This window comes from Pithys albifrons, chromosome 1 (assembly GCF_047495875.1).
Source record: "Pithys albifrons albifrons isolate INPA30051 chromosome 1, PitAlb_v1, whole genome shotgun sequence".
NCBI lineage: Eukaryota > Metazoa > Chordata > Aves > Passeriformes > Thamnophilidae > Pithys > Pithys albifrons.
Genome location: NC_092458.1, coordinates 123,925,306 through 123,943,604, shown reverse-complemented (window position 1 = coordinate 123,943,604; position 18,299 = coordinate 123,925,306). Strand labels below are relative to the sequence as shown.

The 18,299-nt window shown below is 47.3% G+C and overlaps 1 protein-coding gene across 2 annotated transcripts in view; it reads right to left on the bottom strand.

Annotated features, from left to right (window-relative positions):
• Positions 1–18,299, bottom strand: part of ERG (ETS transcription factor ERG) — a 114,463-nt gene that overhangs the window by 24,124 nt on the left and 72,040 nt on the right. For both annotated transcript variants that reach the window (XM_071566822.1, XM_071566832.1), the window contains exon 2: positions 11,866–12,083. In XM_071566822.1, coding sequence (XP_071422923.1) covers positions 11,866–12,083 — 218 coding nt within the window. The remainder of the gene's footprint in view (positions 1–11,865; positions 12,084–18,299) is intronic.

The following is an 18,299-nucleotide window of genomic DNA, read 5'->3' as shown; positions in this document are numbered from 1 at the left end:
GAGTGCACTGCAAAGCATGTTCAGGCTCATTTCCACTCACTGCAACTCCCCAAGTTGTAGTGAAATTGGTCAGTGCTTCCTCCCAAAAGTCTGTCACTGGAAAAGTGGCCTATGAAGAAAACCCCCAGAACTCCCCTGATATTTAGAGGTACAACAGTGGGGACAGCCCAGCTCTGGTGAGAAGGAGCTGGTGCTTCCCAGCCACTGGAGCAGGAGCAGGAGCAGGAGCAGGAGCAGGAGCAGGAGCAGGAGCAGGAGCAGGAGCCAGGAGCAGGGCTGCACCAGCAGCTTTGCAAAGCCCCAGGAGCTGCTTCCCTGGCACGATGGGGATGTCCATGGGCACTAAGGGAGACTCTGAATGGAGCTTCCAGAGGGGGTATCAGAGCACCAACACTTGTCATAGAAGCACAGAATCATAGCAATGTTAGGTTGGAAGGGACCTTAGAGATCATCTCATTCCAGCCCCAGCCATAGGCAGGGACACCTTCCACCAGCCCAGGTTCCTCCAAGGCCCATCCAACCTGGCCTTGGGCACTCCCAGGGACGGGGCAGCTACAGCTTCTCTGGGCAACCTGTGCCAGGGCCTGCCCACCCTCACAGCCAAGAATTTGTTCCTAATATCCAACCTAAGCCTACTCTCAGTGTGAAGCCATTCCCCCTTGTCCTGTCACCCTTGGAAATAATCCTTCTCCATCTTCCTTGTAGGCTCCCTTCAGGTCCTGGAAGTCCACAATGAGGTTCCCCCAAAGCTTCTCTTCTCCAGGCTGAACAATCCCAGCTGTCCCAGCCTTTCCTCCCAGCAGAGCTGCTCCAGCCCTCTAATCATCTTGCTGCCTTCTCTGGACTTGCTCCAGTTGCTCTGTCAGCTCAGTTTCCATCACATCCACTCACCACCCACCACCTGGACGTGGTTTCTCGGCATCTTCTGTGCATACACCATGTAGAGCCCTTCACATGCCCCAAACCCTCTGCTCCTGGGCAGGCTCCTGCCCTCAAAAATGCTGCCTGAAAGGAAAATGGAGGTTTTACTTTCCCTTCCAGAGCTTTTCGTGAAAGCAAAATTTCCTGCAGAGGACTCCAGCACAAGAGAGGCATTAAAATTCCAGAAAATGCAGAGGTTGAAAAGTTCCTGGGGTGCTCCCAGGGGCTCTTGCCCAGCTGCTTAGTGAACTGGGATGGGGAGCAGCTTCTCCAGCAAGTACAGAAATAAGTAAAGAAATGAGTGGGTGGGTAACTCAGTTAAAACCTGAGTCACTCCTCCACCCATGTGTGGTGGCTGAGGGAAGGGGATTCCTGCCCTCAGGAAAGGGGATGGATGGCCAGGGTGGGAGCAGCGTGGTGGGGTCTGTGGAAGGGAGGGAAACCCCTAAGGACACACATCAGTGGGTGCAGCTGCCTTAAACTGATGCTAAAGCCACAGTGACAGTCTGTTTATATTTGCTAAAAGGTGTCAAAAACAGTGATAAGAAGACTGAAGAAAACAAAAAGAAAAAGAAGATATTTTAGGAATAAATTCTTCATAGAAAGGGTGATTAGGTGTTGGAAGGGGCTGACCAGGGAGGTGGTAGAGTCCCAATCCCTGGAGGTGTCCAAGGAATCACTGGATGTGGCACTCAGAGCTCTGGGCTGGGTGACAAGGTGGCCACTGGGCTCGATGGTCTCAGAGGTCTCTTCCAACTTCAGTGAGGGGCTGGAGTGGGGCCAGAGAAGAGCAACGAGGCTGGAGAAGGGACTGGAGCACAAGTGCTGTGGGGAGAGGCTGAGGGAGCTGGGGGTGTTCAGCCTGGAGAAGAGGAGGCTCAGAGGTGACCTCAGCACTGTCTGGAACTCCCTGAAGGGAAGTTCTGGCCAGGTGGGGGTTGGTCTCTTCTCCCAGGCACTCAGCAATAGGACAAGGGGGCACGATGGGCTCAAGCTCTGCCAGGGGAAACTGAAGTTGGAGATCAGAAAAAAATTCTTTGCAGAGAGAGTGCTCAGGGATTGGAAGGGGTTGCCCAGAGAGGGGGTGGATTCCCCATCCCTGGAGGGTTTTCAGCTGAGCTTGGCCGTGGCACTGAGTGCCATGATCTGGTAAAGGGACTGGAGTTGGCCCAAGGGTTGGACTTGATGATCTCAGAGGTCTTTTCCAAGGCAATCTATACTATGATTCTGTGATTCTGGGATTCTGTGAGAATCCTCCCTGGGCCACTCATTCATGGCAGAGCACAGCTCCATGTGGGACTATGCAGGGGCAAACAAGAGGGTTCAGCAGCCCCAACAGACCATAGCCAGGCAGAGGCTGGCACTGGGGCACCAAACACAACCCTTCAGCACACAAAACTGCTGTGTGGGGTGCCCTGGGCTCAGTATGTGCTCAAGGTGGCATGGAGCTGTCCCATGGGTCACTGAGAAATGTCACATAGAGGTGCCCCTGGTTCCTCTCTCCAGTCAAAGAAAGCCATCCCACATGCCAACACACAAAATGTCCTTGGCTTTCTGCAGGCAAAACAGAAGGTGCTTGTTTATTGAGCTGTACATGCAACAACCATTCCCTTCCAATCAAACAGTGACTTTTGCTAATTCCATCTTTTCCTTTTCTTTTCCCCTTGGCTTTCCCTGGCTCTCCTGCAGCCCACAGCTGCTCCAAGCCTTGGGGCCATCAAGGCAAATTAAGGCAGTCAGCGTCTGGCTCACTAGAGGCCAGTCAAGCTATAAATATTCCCAGCCTGGCTCTTTGTGTTCCCAGTGCAGGCAAACAGCTGGTTTAAGTTTGACTGCACGTTGTCATTTCTCCATTAGGGCAAACACTTTAATATTTCTTACGTGTCAGGTTGGAGTGAAGAAAGGGAAAGAAGGGAAGGAGGTCACGAAAAGCCAAAGCTAAGAAATGATGTTCTGTATATACATAATTTACAATTAGATTACTGCCTGGGAGAAGGCTGAAGGCTGACATGGTGATAGCAAGGCCAAAGCCACAACGACTTCCCAGTTGGCCTATAACTTTCAGGACCTATTTTCTCTTGTTTTTCTTTTATTATTTTTATAGAAATTCTATTACAATGGTAATGGATTACATTTCTCAAATTGTATTTCATTTCAAGAGCTTGTATGACTGTTGTATTTGTGGTTTCGTGCAATATGAAATACCAGGAGACAGGGCCCTTTCCAAACCACATGTGCCTTCTTTTGTGGGCAGGGATCATATAGAAAGTTAGCAAAGCAGAGCATGCCAGGCATAAACAGAAGTGACATCTTGTATGGAAACCATAATCCCCTGTGTCTGTGGAATGTCTGCTGATTTTCATGATTAACATTACGCGGCTGTGAGGCCGAGGGGTGCAAAGTGGTAAAGCCAATGATTAGCCCCTTTTCTTACCTCCTGTTTTTGTCTTAAAAATCTCTTCCCAAACTTCATCTACTGAACACCCTCACTGACATTACCCTGATCAAAATAAAACACCTATTAATGAATGAAGGGGCAGAGGAGTCAAACACAATCTGCCTGTAGGGGGGATACCACAACCACCAGCTCTAAATGTTCTAGACACAATAAAACCTGTACTGGAAACAAAGAAGTAATGATAGCAATAGTCATAAATCATGACAGTGATCACAACTCTTGTGGGGTCCTACGTCGTTTATTTGAAGGCTACTTTTGTATTTCACTTTGCCTGAAATCCAGTGGTCAATCCAAAAGGTATCCATGCCAATTATGAATGAGCCCATTATCCCAGAGTGGAAAAGCTTCTTAGCCAGCACCTGTCAGCCCAACAACCCCTCAAAAAGCTCCAGAAAAAAAAAGTAGTTATAGTATTAGCGAGCTGAGTTTGTTTTTCTCCCTGGCAACATGTTGGCCTCAAGGATGGAGCCAAACCATGCACACACACACGTAAGTGCTGCTGTTAAGCTGGTGGATTTTCAGAGCAAATAGGAACTTCTTGAAGTAGTCACACACGGAGAAGATCCTGAATTTGCAGTTTTGCCAGTTGGGTTGGCAGCCACTCCACCAACCACCCAGTCAGTGGGGAAAAAAGATTACCAGTCTGAGATAACTAATGTCTTTTTACCCATGATTAAATGTTACTTTACAAAGGGAGCTCCAATAAGAGCGGGAGGAAAGTCATCCTGCTAAGACAGATCTCCAGCTTTGCCGTGAACTGACGCAGGGGCTGACTCAAGCCCTGCTGGAGACAGGGGAGAGAGCCCCATTGACTGCAGTGGGGTTTGGCCCATGGCTGTTGTTTAGTCTGAGCTGAGGTTTCCCAGGAATACCAGGGCTGCATGCCGGTGGTGCACCACCAGATGTGGACAGGATGGCACCGCGCCTCCGCCACAGGGTTGTGCTCCAGGGGTGGAAAAAGCCGTGCCCTTGAAAAACAAGTGATGTCAGGGGGATTACTGCAGCTCAGCCCTGTTTATCCACATGCTGGACACTCACAAGGTGGGTGTCAGGAGGACGGTGCCAGGCTCTTCTCGGTGGTGCCCAGAGACAGGATGAGGAGCAGTGGCCATAAACTAAAACACAGCAAGTTCCACCTCAAAATGAAGGAGAACTTCTTTCAACAGAGAGTGGCAGAGCCCTGGAACAGCTGCCCAAGGAGGTTGTGGGTTCTCCCTCTCTGAAGACATCCCAAACCCACTTGTGTTCCTGTCTCACCTGCTCCAGGTGACCCTCCCTTGGCAGCAGGGCTGGAGTGGATGATTTCCAGAGGCCCCTTCCATGCCCAGCTATTCTGGGATTCTTGGATTCTGTGACTCTGTGAAGGCGCAAATGCTCTACCTTGATCCACCAGTATCCAACCACAGACTGCAGCGTGATGAAGAGGTGCCTCTTACAGCTTAAATCCTGCCAGTCTGGATCCTGGGAGCAGGATGGTTCTGCTGTGGTGGGAATTCTGAGCTCCCTATGGATGAATGCACCCTCCTCATGCCTGGGCACAGCAGCTGTCACACATCCAGACTGACCAAAGTGCCCTGAGGTGCTGCCCATTCCAACCTGCTGGCTTGTCCAGCTCAAAATAGCTACTCCTTAGACGACTTTACATCAAGGGGAAAAGCAAAAAACCAACCCAACAAAAAGACTTGAGGTCACCCTGGACTCTGAAAACTCCTCCTGTGTGGCAGACGTGCTCAACCCAGCCAGTACAGAGGCTCTTTGATGGAAATTCAGGCAGCTACACGCAAAGAAAAATGGTATTTCCCAAAAGGGCCAGCACAAAAGATGTATTAAGTGATAATTTCACTCTCAAATGGTTTTCAAGCAACAATTGGTAGCACTTAAATCAACATTTTGCACATTATTAAATCTTAAGGGCAACTAATTATTTCTGGCATCTCTTTCAAACTGCTGTAATCAGCCAAGCTGATGTTGGAAAGCTTCTGCTGTGCTTTCACTGCAGTTCACTCTCAGAATACTTGGGCAGTGAAATCATCACACTGCTCACGGCAAGTGAAATTTGAATAAGACTCTGTGTTCCACTGCAGCCTGCCTTAAAAAAAAAAGGGATTATCTACCAGCAAATGTGCTTATTGCAAGCTACCTTTGTATAGTCCCACCCATAGGCAGGGCAGAGTCCCATGGGAGAGTCTATTCCAAGATCCTTGGACAATCCATGGATTGAAATGCTGTTTCAGCAGCATCCAGGTCCTCAGGAGAGCATTTTCACAGGAGTGGATTCCTCCCAAAATGCACAACATGGATTGCACTCACTGTGATAGAATTGCTTGTGCTTGATTTGATAAAATATGTAAAGAATGATAAACAGAAAAATAAGTAACATTGTGGCATATGCAACCTCCACATTTATATTTTAATGCCTTGCTATATAAAAGGATGACTCTTTTGGTCTGACTCAAGGGCAATAAATAGCAGGAAACACTCTTTCTTATTACCTTCAGGTGAAAGACTGACTATATGGTGGCACAAAAGGTCTCATTAGATTTATGTACTTGGAAGAAATGTAATGGCTGTACCTACATAACATATTTAAAGAAACTCAATTTGATACCACCTGTGACAATCTGCATCATATATTCAACAACAGCGAGGTAAATGACAGCTTCAATTTAAACTTTTCAGGCTTTATTTAATTTAAGGCAGGTCCTCAGGCTGTGCAGAGTTTAGCTCTAAAAATATTGTTATTGTTAAAGAAAACTGAGCAGCTAATCCCTCTGCAGAACACTGAAAAGAAACCTTTAATTTCATTCTAATGGTATTTTTTTTGGTATTCACAGGAATGCCAGTTATGTTTGGAGATTTAATGTAGGGCAATTACAGGCAAATTATATCTGGGGGAAAGCACATTTCTTCTGTGAGTGGGTTCTTAATTGTGGGTGTCTAAAGGGTTCAATGTGCTCCTCAAATTTTATACCTTCTCCCAGACAACAGAATATATGGCCAGGAAATAAGGTGAGAAGGGAGAGCTGGACAGCAAATAGTGCAACATTAACTCCTCCCTGGTCACCACTTTGTGGGGTCTCACACCCTGCTCTGCATCTTGTTCTACACTGAATTACTCAGACCCAGGTGCCCAGGAAGACAATTCCAGAGGATGTTCTGGAGATCCTGGAGGAAGCACTTCCATGGCTTTGCAAAGTGGTGTCATATTTTAGTCTCCTTTGGGGCCACCCAGATTTTAATATGGGTGTAAATGGGACAGGTACAGTTTTACTAAAAATGAAAAGCAGCTCCAAGTTCTCCAGCTACTGCATCTGTTAATTTTCAAGATATTTTTTTTTAAGATCTGAGCATTTAATTTCAGGAAATAAATGTACAGACTGCAAAAAGAGCAGGGTGAGGCAACTCCTGCAGAAAAGAAAATGCAAAGTAAGCCATAGAATGGCAGGGAACCCCTAATGTGGCACACACAGACTGGCAGGAATGTCACATGCCAGGAAACATTCCAGTTCCCAGAGTGTAATAACACCACATATCACATACACACACATATGTGGGATTTAGAAATGCCACAACACATTTATTTTTTGGCAGTCTTAGTTGTCCATTAAAAGTGTATTATTAAGATCTAATTTTTTTCAGGCATGATTTAAACCTTATTAAATAATAGTTCTTTGATGAAACAAACAGTGGTTCATAATGACAATAATATTTTTTATTATTTTTGAGTGTAGTTTCAACATAAAATACATGCATGTAATTTTTTTGGCTATTCTGATAATTTTTTTTTTTGGTAGCTTCTAAGTGAATTTTTTTAGTTTCTTTTTCAGCAAGTCATGTCTTAGGAATTGTAGTGAGGTCTAAAATTGCCTTGTTCCAGTTAGGACATCTTTCAACAAGGGAAGCTGCCAAATCCAAGATTAATAAACAAACCCCTGCTTTCAATGCTGCAGGTTATTTTTAATTCAATATAAAAAGAATTATAACGCTTCCCAGTAAATTTTCTTTAGAAAACCAATGTTCTGATCAAAACCATTCTGCAGTTCAGAGCAGTAACTTGGTCAGCCTCTTCCAGAGCCATTTCCCAGTGGTGACCATGTCAAAAACCTCTGAGTGATGCTGTTCAGAGCAAAATGAAGAACTTCTTCTTCATAGAATCATAGAATGGATTGGGTTGGAAAAGACCTCCAAGATCATCAACTCCAACCCTTGGGCCAACTCCAGTCCCTTTACCAGATCATGGCACTCAGTGCCACGGCCAAGCTCAGCTGAAAAACCTCCAGGGATGGGGAATCCACCCCCTTTCTGGGCAGCCCATTCCAATGCCTGAGCACTCTCTCTGCAAAGAATTTCTTTCTGCTTTCCAACTTCAATTTCCCCTGGCAGAGCTTGAGCCCATCGTGCCCCCTTGTCCTATTGCTGAGTGCCTGGGAGAAGAGACCAACCCCCACCTGGCCAGAACTTCCCTTCAGGCAGTTCCAGACAGTGCTGAGGTCACCTCTGAGCCTCCTCTTCTCCAGGCTGAACACCCCCAGCTCCCTCAGCCTCTCCCCACAGCACTTGTGCTCCAGTCTCTTCTCCAGCCTCGTTGCTCTTCTCTTCTCAGTTGGGTTGGAGGAGACCTGTGAAATTATCAAGTCCAACCCTTGATCCAACCCCACTGTGATCACCAGCCCGGCACGGAGTGCCCTGGGCTGGTGATCACAGTAGGGTTGGATCAAGACATGGTGGATTCTCTGTCCCTGGAGGTGTTTAAGAGGAGACTCAGTGCCACATCCAGTCCCTTCTCCAGCCTTGTTGCTCTTCTCTGGCCCCGCTCCAGCCCCTCAATCTCTTTTCCTGACCTGAGGGGCCCAGAACTGAACACAACACTCAAGGTATGGCCTCCCCAAGGCAGAGTCCAGGGGAAGGGTCACTGCCCTGGGCCTGCTGGCCACACTAGCCATGTCCTGCTCAGCTTATTTGTACAGAACTCCAAGCACAAGTTATGGAGTAGGTAGACATAATCCTATTTTTTTTCAAAGAGGAAGCACAAAAAATTGCTTCTTTTCATCTGTTTACTGCTGCAATGGTGGTGAAGGTGACCAGGATGGAGCAAGAGTGTCAAAAGGGTGTCACTGGGGCTCTTTGGGTGTCACATCTTTATGACAAGTAACAGTTCCACTGAAAAGTTAGGAATCAAAATTAGGCCTCATGACTAATGGAAAAAGTTTGATTTAAAGACAATTCCCCAATGTTCAGATTATACATCCTTGAAGAAGTAGATGCTTGTTTGGCTTCTGACAGTGCAGATCACAGAAATATAGAAGCAGAATGGTTTGGGTTGGAAGGGATCTTAAAGATCATCCAGTGCCACCCCCAGCCATGGGCAGGGACACCTTCCACTAGCCCAGGTTGCTCCAAGCCCTGTCCAACCTGGCCCTGGACACTCCCAGGGATGGGGCAGCCACAGCTGCTCTGCCCAACCTGTGCCAGGGCCTGCCCACACTCACAGGGAAAAGTTCCTTCCTAATATCCCACCTAATCCTGCTATCTTTTGAAGCATTGTCCTGTCCACAGACAGGACAGACACCTCTCAAGGAAAGGCACCCAGCTCTGTCCACAAAGGGCAAAATTCTGGCAGCCTAAACCACCAGCAGCTCCTGCCTGTTGACTCTGCAGGGAGACAGAGTGTCATCCTGAGTGATTCAACACATGTGCACACTAATAGAATATAGTATAAAGGAAGGGGTATTATAGAATCATAAAATATCCTGGAAGGCACCCATAAGGATCATCCAAACCCTTTCCCTGTTCAACACACCCCAACAATCCCCCCTGGCCCTGTCTCATTGTCCAAAGGCTCCTGTAGCTCTGGCAGCCTCGGGGCCATGCCCACTGCCCTGGGGAGCCTGGGCAGTGCCCACCACCCTCTGGGGGAAGAGCCTTTGGCTGAGATCCCACCTGCCCCTGCCCTGGCACAGCTCCAGCCATGCCCTGGGTCCTGTCCTTGCTCACAGGGCTCAGAGATGGAGCTGCCCTGATGAAATCTGCCCTCAGTGTCCTCTTCTCTAGGATGAAATAGTGACCTCAGTCACTTGTGTGGCCCCTCTAGGTCTTTCACCCTTTTCTTAGCACTCTTTTGGATGTTCTGCAATAGCTTTATATCTTTCTTATATTGTGTTATATCAATAGGAATTACATAGAGAAGTCCAAACAGCCCATTTAATTCAGGTTTCTGAATGCTTATCCATCCCTGGACAGTATTTTGAGCTCACATATCCAAGGTGAACACACTTAAACTGCAGGAAATCTGCACCCCAACCCAAGCACAAACCCTCAGCCTCCAGGCTGTAAAATATGCTGAACATGAGCCTGCCCTGCCCTGGAGTTGGGGTGTCTCAGGGTACCTGGCTCACTCTGGACAAAGCTAGTCCTTGCAGGAGCCACGGGATTTATGCCTGGAGATGTCTGGGGTCCCAAATCAGGGCTACTACCAGTCTCTGCTGGTTTGGGGATGCTGGTGTGTGACAGCAGGTTTTCTACACCAAGCTCTCCCCCACAGTTATATGGATCTTCCTGGAGACTCAGTTCAGCTCATCCCACTCTGGGCACACATTTTGGGTTTGGTAGGGATCCTGACCCCTTAAAACAAAGTATAATCCCCAGGGTTGCTAACAAGGATTAGACAGGACAAACTTTCAGCTCATAAAAGGTGGTGCCTACAGGGTTGTCCTTTAAACCATGACAGCAACAGCCAAATTCCTGTGATACACAAACTGAGCTCTAATATTCAGGCTAGTTATGTATTTCAGGAATCCTAGACAGCAAATTCATCATTCTGGCTTGCTTGTCTTTAAAATGTGATTGTCTAACAATTCCAAATGGATCTGTATCATCTCAACTCTTCCTTCAGATCTGGGAGTATGTCAAAGTAAGAGGCTGTGTATGACTGACTTTAGTTACAAATTATTACCACTAATTACAAATTATTATCCCTCATCTCAGTAACAATCAGCATTAATTATCTACTCCCATGCACTTTATGGAATTTGCATCAAGGAAAGCTGTGATCAGTTCTCTTACAGCACAAACACCTAAGAGGCAATTTTAGGAAGCAGGTGAGACTGCTTTTGAATCCAGTTATAGTTATACCTGTGCATCTGCTTAGCACAAAAAAAATAAAGACACTGATATTGATTAAAGAAATTCTGACTAGGCAGGTTTACAAGAAGAGTTCCTCTAATTCTTTGTAACTTCAGCTCACCATTTATTTCCACGTATTTCAAACCTTTGACTATTCACTGGAAGTGCTGATTTGACTTCAGCACAACTCTCATCCTTACCAGTGAGAAGAGCAGATGTGATAAGCTGCCAAACCACTCTGCCCTGCCAAACCACTCTGCTTGTGGTGCTCATCACATGAACACAGAGAGTGTGAACAGTAACCACAGAGCCCATGGCTGAGGTTTTTCTAAACAACTGGTCCTGGGAGCTGAGATTAGAATGCAGGTGTTCGTGACAGAGAGATGTGAAGCTCAGCCCTCACTGCTACATCACCAACAATTGTCAGCAACTGACTCCCTGGACCTTTGCCCTTCAGCAACACCAAAGGAAAACTGTTTTGACAGTCAGGCATTTTAAACAGGAAAACACTTGTTTGGATAGTTTCCTTGAGAAGGAAAAAAAAAAGTCTTCACTGTGTTTTTTTCAGATGGCCCAGAGAATGTTCCTAAGTTTGATACGCCAAAATTCTCTGTCTTACCCTTTCAGCTTAATCAACACAATTTCTCTTCATAGTGGAATTCATAAAAGAAGTCCTGAGACAACAGTTAATTCACAGACACAGTGTGGCTGCTGCACACTGAGCTGAGGAATTTCTTTTCCTGCTCCTTTCTACTGCCCTCCTTGCCTCCATCCATATGTTGTTTCTTCAGCATGAATTCTTTTTAAATGCAACTGTACTTTTTGGCATGATGTTTAAAGTAAATATAAAAGTAAAGATCAATAGTTCACTCCCTCTGCCATTACAAGGTTGTGTTTTTTTTTATGCTTCTCTGGTTATATTTAGAGCAAAGGCAACTGTCCAAATTGCTGTATTTGACAACTTGCACCGAGTGTTAGGTCACATCCACCACACCCTTGATGCATCAATGGTGCTGCTCCAGACTACAGCAAATTCACATTTTATTAACTTTAAAACATGCTCTTTCACCCAGTGTGCAAAGCAAGTTCCCATCCCAAAGCTCTCTACTGTCAGAGGAACCACAGATGTGGGAGTGTCAGCTCATGAGAAGACCATGCCTGTAGCACCTTTAAAGACCTCCCAACACCTGAACAGGGCTGGGTGGTGTGACCCACAATGCAGGGGAGATCTGCAACCCTCTAGGATGGCAGCTGGTGGCCAGGTGCCACCTGAGGCACCCAAAATGGTGCTAGATCAACAGATTTAGACACCTGAGCTACACCCACCACAAGAAACAGCATCCTTGAGCCACTGGCCTCATTACCTTGACCCGTTAACCTGGTTTGGGTTACACTCCATCTTGATGGTGACTCTGGCTGGGGGCTGTGATAACCAGTCCTGCTGGGGCACACGAGGACTCATCTTTGATGTCTGCCCATATTCACTGGAGGAGGAGGCCGTCATCTCTGTCTTGGCCAGGTGGGGTGATCCGTAGGCACACTCGAACAGGGACTGGTCTTCGCTCACCACTGATAACGCTTCCTGCAAACCGGAGAAGAGTCAGTGGGATGGTATCTCAGGGCAGGTATCACAATATTCCCCCAGGAAAAGGGGCTTGTCCACCTCACCAGAAGATGAACAGTCGTCACCTGTTCATTACATTTTAGGCACACTGATGTTGGTGGAGGTGACGACCCACATGTCAGCACAGACAGGAGGATAACCCTGGGGAGACCCTTCCCCCCAGCAGCTGAGCAGAAGTGCAAACACACACTACCAAACACTTGGGAATAGTGGCCAGGAGCTGGGAGTGAGGAGAGGGCAGGATGGGCAGCAACACCTGGGTCTGTGGAGTCCTGGGCAGTGATGCAGGGGCCAGATCTGTGTGGGGCACAGGCATGGTGCCATCACTGCTTTAACTGCCCCTCCAAGGAGCCACCGAAACCCAAGCCTTGCTGACTCACTGGGAGCTCCCCTTCCTTCCTCTGGGACACCAGCCAAGTTCCTTCTGGACCAAGAGCTGAGACATCTGGGCACAACCTCTAATCCAGGGAGCTTGACCTTTCTGCCAGCATCCACCACCAGCCTGGGCAGAGGTGCCACCACCAGCGCTGAGAGGACACCATGCCTGCATCTCTCCCTCTCTTGGCAACCCTTCGCTGGTGGGCTGCCTGGCTGGGCATCCTGCTCTGAAGCTCTGGGAAGAGCTTCCCCAGCCACCTTCCCTCATCACTGAGGTTATGGCCTTCAAGTGACAGGACTCCTGCCACCATGGATGGTTGGAGACCAGACAGACACCACAGGGAGGGCAGGTCACCCTCTATCCCCACTGCCATTCATTCATTCTGCCACCAGTTCCTTCCCTGTGTTATCTGCAGCTGAGTCTGGTGAGCCTGGGCCAGGCTCCAGCTGGTGGTGTGTCTGCCACATCCATCAGGAAGCTGCGGGCAGAGCTGGTACTTCTGAAAGGACACATCTTGCCTCAGATGAGGCTCCCTGGCCACGAGAACTGGTCTAGGCTCCCACATTCCTCCTGTCCCAGCAGTGCACAGGCTTCCAAGGAAAGCACCCCGCTCCAGGAGCAGCTTATGGTGCACATGGTGCTTATGGATGTAAATTGGAAGAGGCTGCCCAGGGAAGTTTGGAGCCCCCACCCCTGGACGTGTTCAAGGAACAACTGGATGGATGCAGCACTGAGTGCTCTGGTAGACAAAGTCACAGGTGGGACTTGGTGATCTTGGACCCAGCCTAACTGATTCTGTGATTCTGTGAAATGATCAGTAACCACAGCACGACTCCCTCCTCCCACCCTGGCACAGTGGCACCCAACGGAGCAGGGGAGCAGCCTGGCATCCCCTCTCCTCTCTGTGTGGCCCTTGCCAGCAGCCAGGGAACAACCCCCAGCATGGGGCTGGCCAGGAGGCTCAGTGTGCAGCCCCTGAGATGACAGCAGCCATGGAGGAGGCCAGCTGGCAGTGGCTGGAGGAGCAGGGGCCAAGGGTGGGGGCGAGGGGGGGAGCCCCAGCCAGATTCGGGGCAGGGCGCTCCATGAACAACCCCACCCTCAGGAGGCAGCGTGTGTGGGCTGGTGCTGCTGCCAGATCTGCTGCTGATGGCCAACAGGAGGACAATAAAACCGTGTGGCCCTGTCAGCAGAGTAGGATGGTGGAGAGGGGAGGGATGGAGCAATGGGAGTCCTCCAGCTGCCTGCTGGAAGAGGGCTCTGCACAAGCTCCAGCAGCCACATGCTGCCCTAAAAATCAGCAGTTGCATTTGTTCCCTTTAAGGCACATGGTGTGAGCCTTGGGGATGTCCTGTGCAGGGCTAAGAGTTGGACTCTATGATCCTAGTGGGTCTCTTCCAGCCAAGGATATGATTCTGTGATTCTACATTTATCATTTCTTTTATTCACCTGGTTTGTGAGTTCTCAGGGTGCACTCTGTTAATATTCAGAATTTGCTCTGCAACTGCAAAGGTGGGAACACCATTTGGCTTCTTATTGCTCATAAAAATTGAGGTTATCCCTTGATCTCTGCACTTGGGGAATGGGATCTCAAGCAGTGAATCCACTGGGATTGAATCACTAACACTAACACAAACTTCAGGCAGTGATCTCTGCACCATTTCACTGCTGATTATCAAACGTCATTTGAGTGCAAAGATCACCACCAGGGTATCACCACTGACTCTCCAGTTGCTTCCTTGCTCTACACACCCTTCCACCAATCTGCACCTCTACCAAACTGATGCCTCTTGGATCTCTGTGATATCAGACAAACAGAATGCCAGAATAACCCTTCTCCTTTTTGCCATGCCTCTCATGCTCCTTTGGGCCTCTGATCTGCCAGAAACCTCTGCTTGCTGATGGTCTGAATCTTTCCTGATGATCCATTCCTGGGAAAGCCAGCAGACCAAGATGTGCAGGGAGGTGGCTGCTGGTCCCTTGCTCCCCCAAAGATTCCTCCCTGGCTACACTGCACTGAGAGACAGCAGGAAACTTGATGTGGTTGGATAGGAAAGTAGCAGGGAACATATCACAAAAACTCAAAATGAAAATGTTAACACTGGAAGGAAAACCAAAAGTTCTTTCTCAGAAGTCCATGTGAGATTTTCATGAAAGCAAAAAACCCCAAACTAAATATTTCTCTATCTATCCACAAACACAGCCTGGCCAGGTGATCCCAATGCATCCCACACCTGAGACTATTTACTGCACACTTCTCTCTTTTCTGTCCCACTGTACAGCTAATACATGACCAAAAAACACATTAAAAATGTTAATGTTGGAAAGGAAGCTCCAGCAAATACATGAAAGTGTGAATTATACAAGAGGAAAGCAGATACAAGATTGCAAATATAACAGAGTATTATTTGACTTTCTAATCCATTTACTAATAGGCCTTTTCAAACCAGGCATCAAACACCATGAAATGGATGTATTTGTCATCCTCCCACACACAAGTGAAACAAAGCAAATTTATTCTGCTTCCTCCTAAAGATGAGTCCCCCTAATGTAAGTTAATGAATAATTAGGGTAAATATAAACAAACAAAAAAAAGGGATTTTTCTATTTATTGGCAATTCTAATGACAAGAAATATTGCTTGTGCTATGGATGCCTATTATGCTGCAAAAAGAGGGAAAGAACACACACTTGAACTTCCTGAGGAGGACAGGAAAATGGTGGAAATAAAAGCCCAACTACTAAAGGCTGTGTGAATATCCACAACTACGGCAGAAACAAGGCAAATATAAATGAACCCAAGAGACAGGCTTAGACTTTCAGACATTTCAGAGGAAAATGCCTAATTATTTAGGGATAAAGAAAGCTCAGAGTGCTTGCTAGAGTTTGGATCTGGTTTGATAGCACTCATCTGTACTCCATCCTGCTCGTTTTGCTGACAGGATTGTGAAGGCTCTGGAGGAACAAGCGAGTTCCTGCCAACTTTGTGAGCTCTTGGGTCACTCTCCATGTGGAAGGCTCAGCAGTGTGCACTCCACTACACTGAGTACCTCTGACATTTCCCTCCAAGTCCTCACTGATCTTTGCTGGCCTGTCTTGAAGGACAGTAGGACGTTTCACCCCTCCCTTCAGCACATTCTAAAAGGGGAACTGGCCATCTAAGCCTTTGCAAAAGGAAGAGTCAGAATAACTAATGAACGTGGTCTAAGCCAGGATTAGCCTGACTTCCTCTTCAACCACATTTTCTCTCTTCTCACACCTAAATGAGACTGAGGTTTCAGAGTGAGAAACACTGAAAATATGTTTAACAACTCTTCTACTCCTTCTGTCAGCCAAGACTCAGGCAGTCAGACTGACTGTCCTCTCCTCCATATTCCACCAGGACCACTGATGCCAATTTACCAGCAAGCACTACAGATTATAAATGTGGTCCTTGCATGTCCTCATGCAGAGAGAAAACTCCGCAACTCATGGGTGGGACTTCTGTGTCCAGGGCTGCAACTGCTGCCTTTCTTCTTCTCAGGGATCTTAAATTACAGAATCATAGAATGGTTTGGATTGGAAGGAATCTTAAATATCACAGAATCACAGAATCGACTGAGTTGGAAAAGACCTCCAAGATCATCAAGTCCAACCCTTGGGCCAACTCCAGGCCCTTTACCAGATCATGGCACTCAGTGTCACGGCCAAGCTCAGTTGAAAAACCTCCAGGGATGGGGAATCCACCCCCTCTCTGGGCAGCCCATTCCAATCCCTGAGCACTCTCTCTGCAAAGAATTTTTTTCTCATCTCCAACTTCAATTTCCCCTGGCAGAGCTTGAGCCCATCGTGCCCCCTTGTCCTATTGCTGAGTGCCTGGGAGAAGAGACCAACCCCCACCTGGCCAGAACTTCCCTTCAGGCAGTTCCAGACAGTGCTGAGGTCACCTCTGAGCCTCCTCTTCTCCAGGCTGAACACCCCCAGCTCCCTCAGCCTCTCCCCACAGCACTTGTGCTCCAGTCCCTTCTCCAGCCTCGTTGCTCTTCTCTGGCCCTGCTCCAGCCCCTCAAGATCTTTCCTGAACTGAGGGGCCCAGAACTGCTTTACACACATACTTTACATATATTTTTCACCCACTGGTTCTGTGGGAACCTCCCCAGTAAGGAAAATGGCAATTTCACTTCTGCCTTTCTCCCCTTTTCATGTTTACACCCAACACTTTGCTCTTTACCACCCTAAGGACTCTCTTCTTCTCCCTCTTGGCCATTGTGGACCTCACAAACGCTCTGTGAATGCTCCTCACAGCCAGTTTGTAGCAGCGGTTCTTCCACACCCCTGCCATGGGCAGGGACACCTTCCACTAGACCAGGTTGCTCAGAGCCCCCATCCAACCTGGCTTTGAACACCTCCAGCCATGGGTAGTCCACAACCTCTCTGTGCAACCTGTGCAAGGGCCTCACCACCCTCACAGTCAGTAATTTCTTCCTAATATTTGAACTAACCCTGCCCTCCTTCAGCTTAAGGCCATTGCTCCTTGTCCTGTCACTCCATGCCCTTGGGAAAGTCCCTTTCCAACCTTCCTGGAGCCCCTTTAGGCACTGGAAGGGGCTCTGAGGTCTCCCCAGAGCCTTCTAACAGCCCCAGCTCTCCCAGCCTATCTTCACAGCAAAAGTGTTCCAGCTTTTAATCAACTTAAAAGGTGAGGATTTACAGCCCAGGCTTTTTTCAATCCACTGACCTTGCAAGACACTGTGATGCTGAACAATCAGAACTCAAACAACCTGATATAACCTCACATGAAACTCATCCCATGGGAAAGAATAAAAATAGCATCAAGAAATATGAAGCATTTCTCAGCTGTATAGGAATGGCTGATAATTGGCACAAATTGGGATCCCAAAATGTAAGATATGAAAAGAAGGCTCTAAACAGGAAACTGCTGCACTGAAACAGCTCACAGAGATCAGTGTGGGTATTTCTTCCTTAAGTACAGGGACTTAAAGATGTGTTTTCTGCTACAATTTTAAGTGTAAGCTCCTGGACCAAATGGAGTATAACAATGGTCAGAATCCACCATCATGAAAAACAGCAGCATGGCTTGGCCACATATAAATGGAGACAAAACTATTAATACTGACAATTCCTGGCAAGGTTTTATTACATATGGATACCAGTTCTATTTCTGATAGAGGCTCTTCATTGCTCCTTTACATGCTAATCTCTTTTTCTCACCATATTAATGCTGTTTCTGGAGAAGTTTGGCAACATCAAGTCACAAGTGGGACAAAGCCATGGAAACATTAATCCTACAAAATAGATGCATCATAGGCTTCTTTCAGTTTTGCAAAGTTTTGTACCTTTGTGACAATAATTTTAGTGGTGAAGGGGTTCACTTTCCTGGATTTCACACGACAGTAACATGTTCTCATGACAGCTCAGAAATAAAGCCTGTCATTTCTAGTAACTAAAGTGATATAAAGAGAGCAACACGTGCAGCTTCTGGCAGCAGGTGGGAAAGGTCTTTCATGTAAAGCCATGAAGTGGTGTTGGTATCTGAGGTCAATACTGAACACAAATTGCCTTTATATCATGTTCCTCTTCCTCTCATGACATCACCAGCACAGCAACAACAAAAAAATCCACTATTCTTTCATTAAGACTTTTATTTTTTAATACCCTGTGCCATGCAAAATCTGCCTTCTCCCTTGGACTTGCTGTGCTAATGATAAAAGAACAAAATGATTTCTCTATTTGGTTTTGACTTCTGCTTCACTGATAAGTTCTTTTAAAATAGAAAAAGAATAACAGACTGACAAA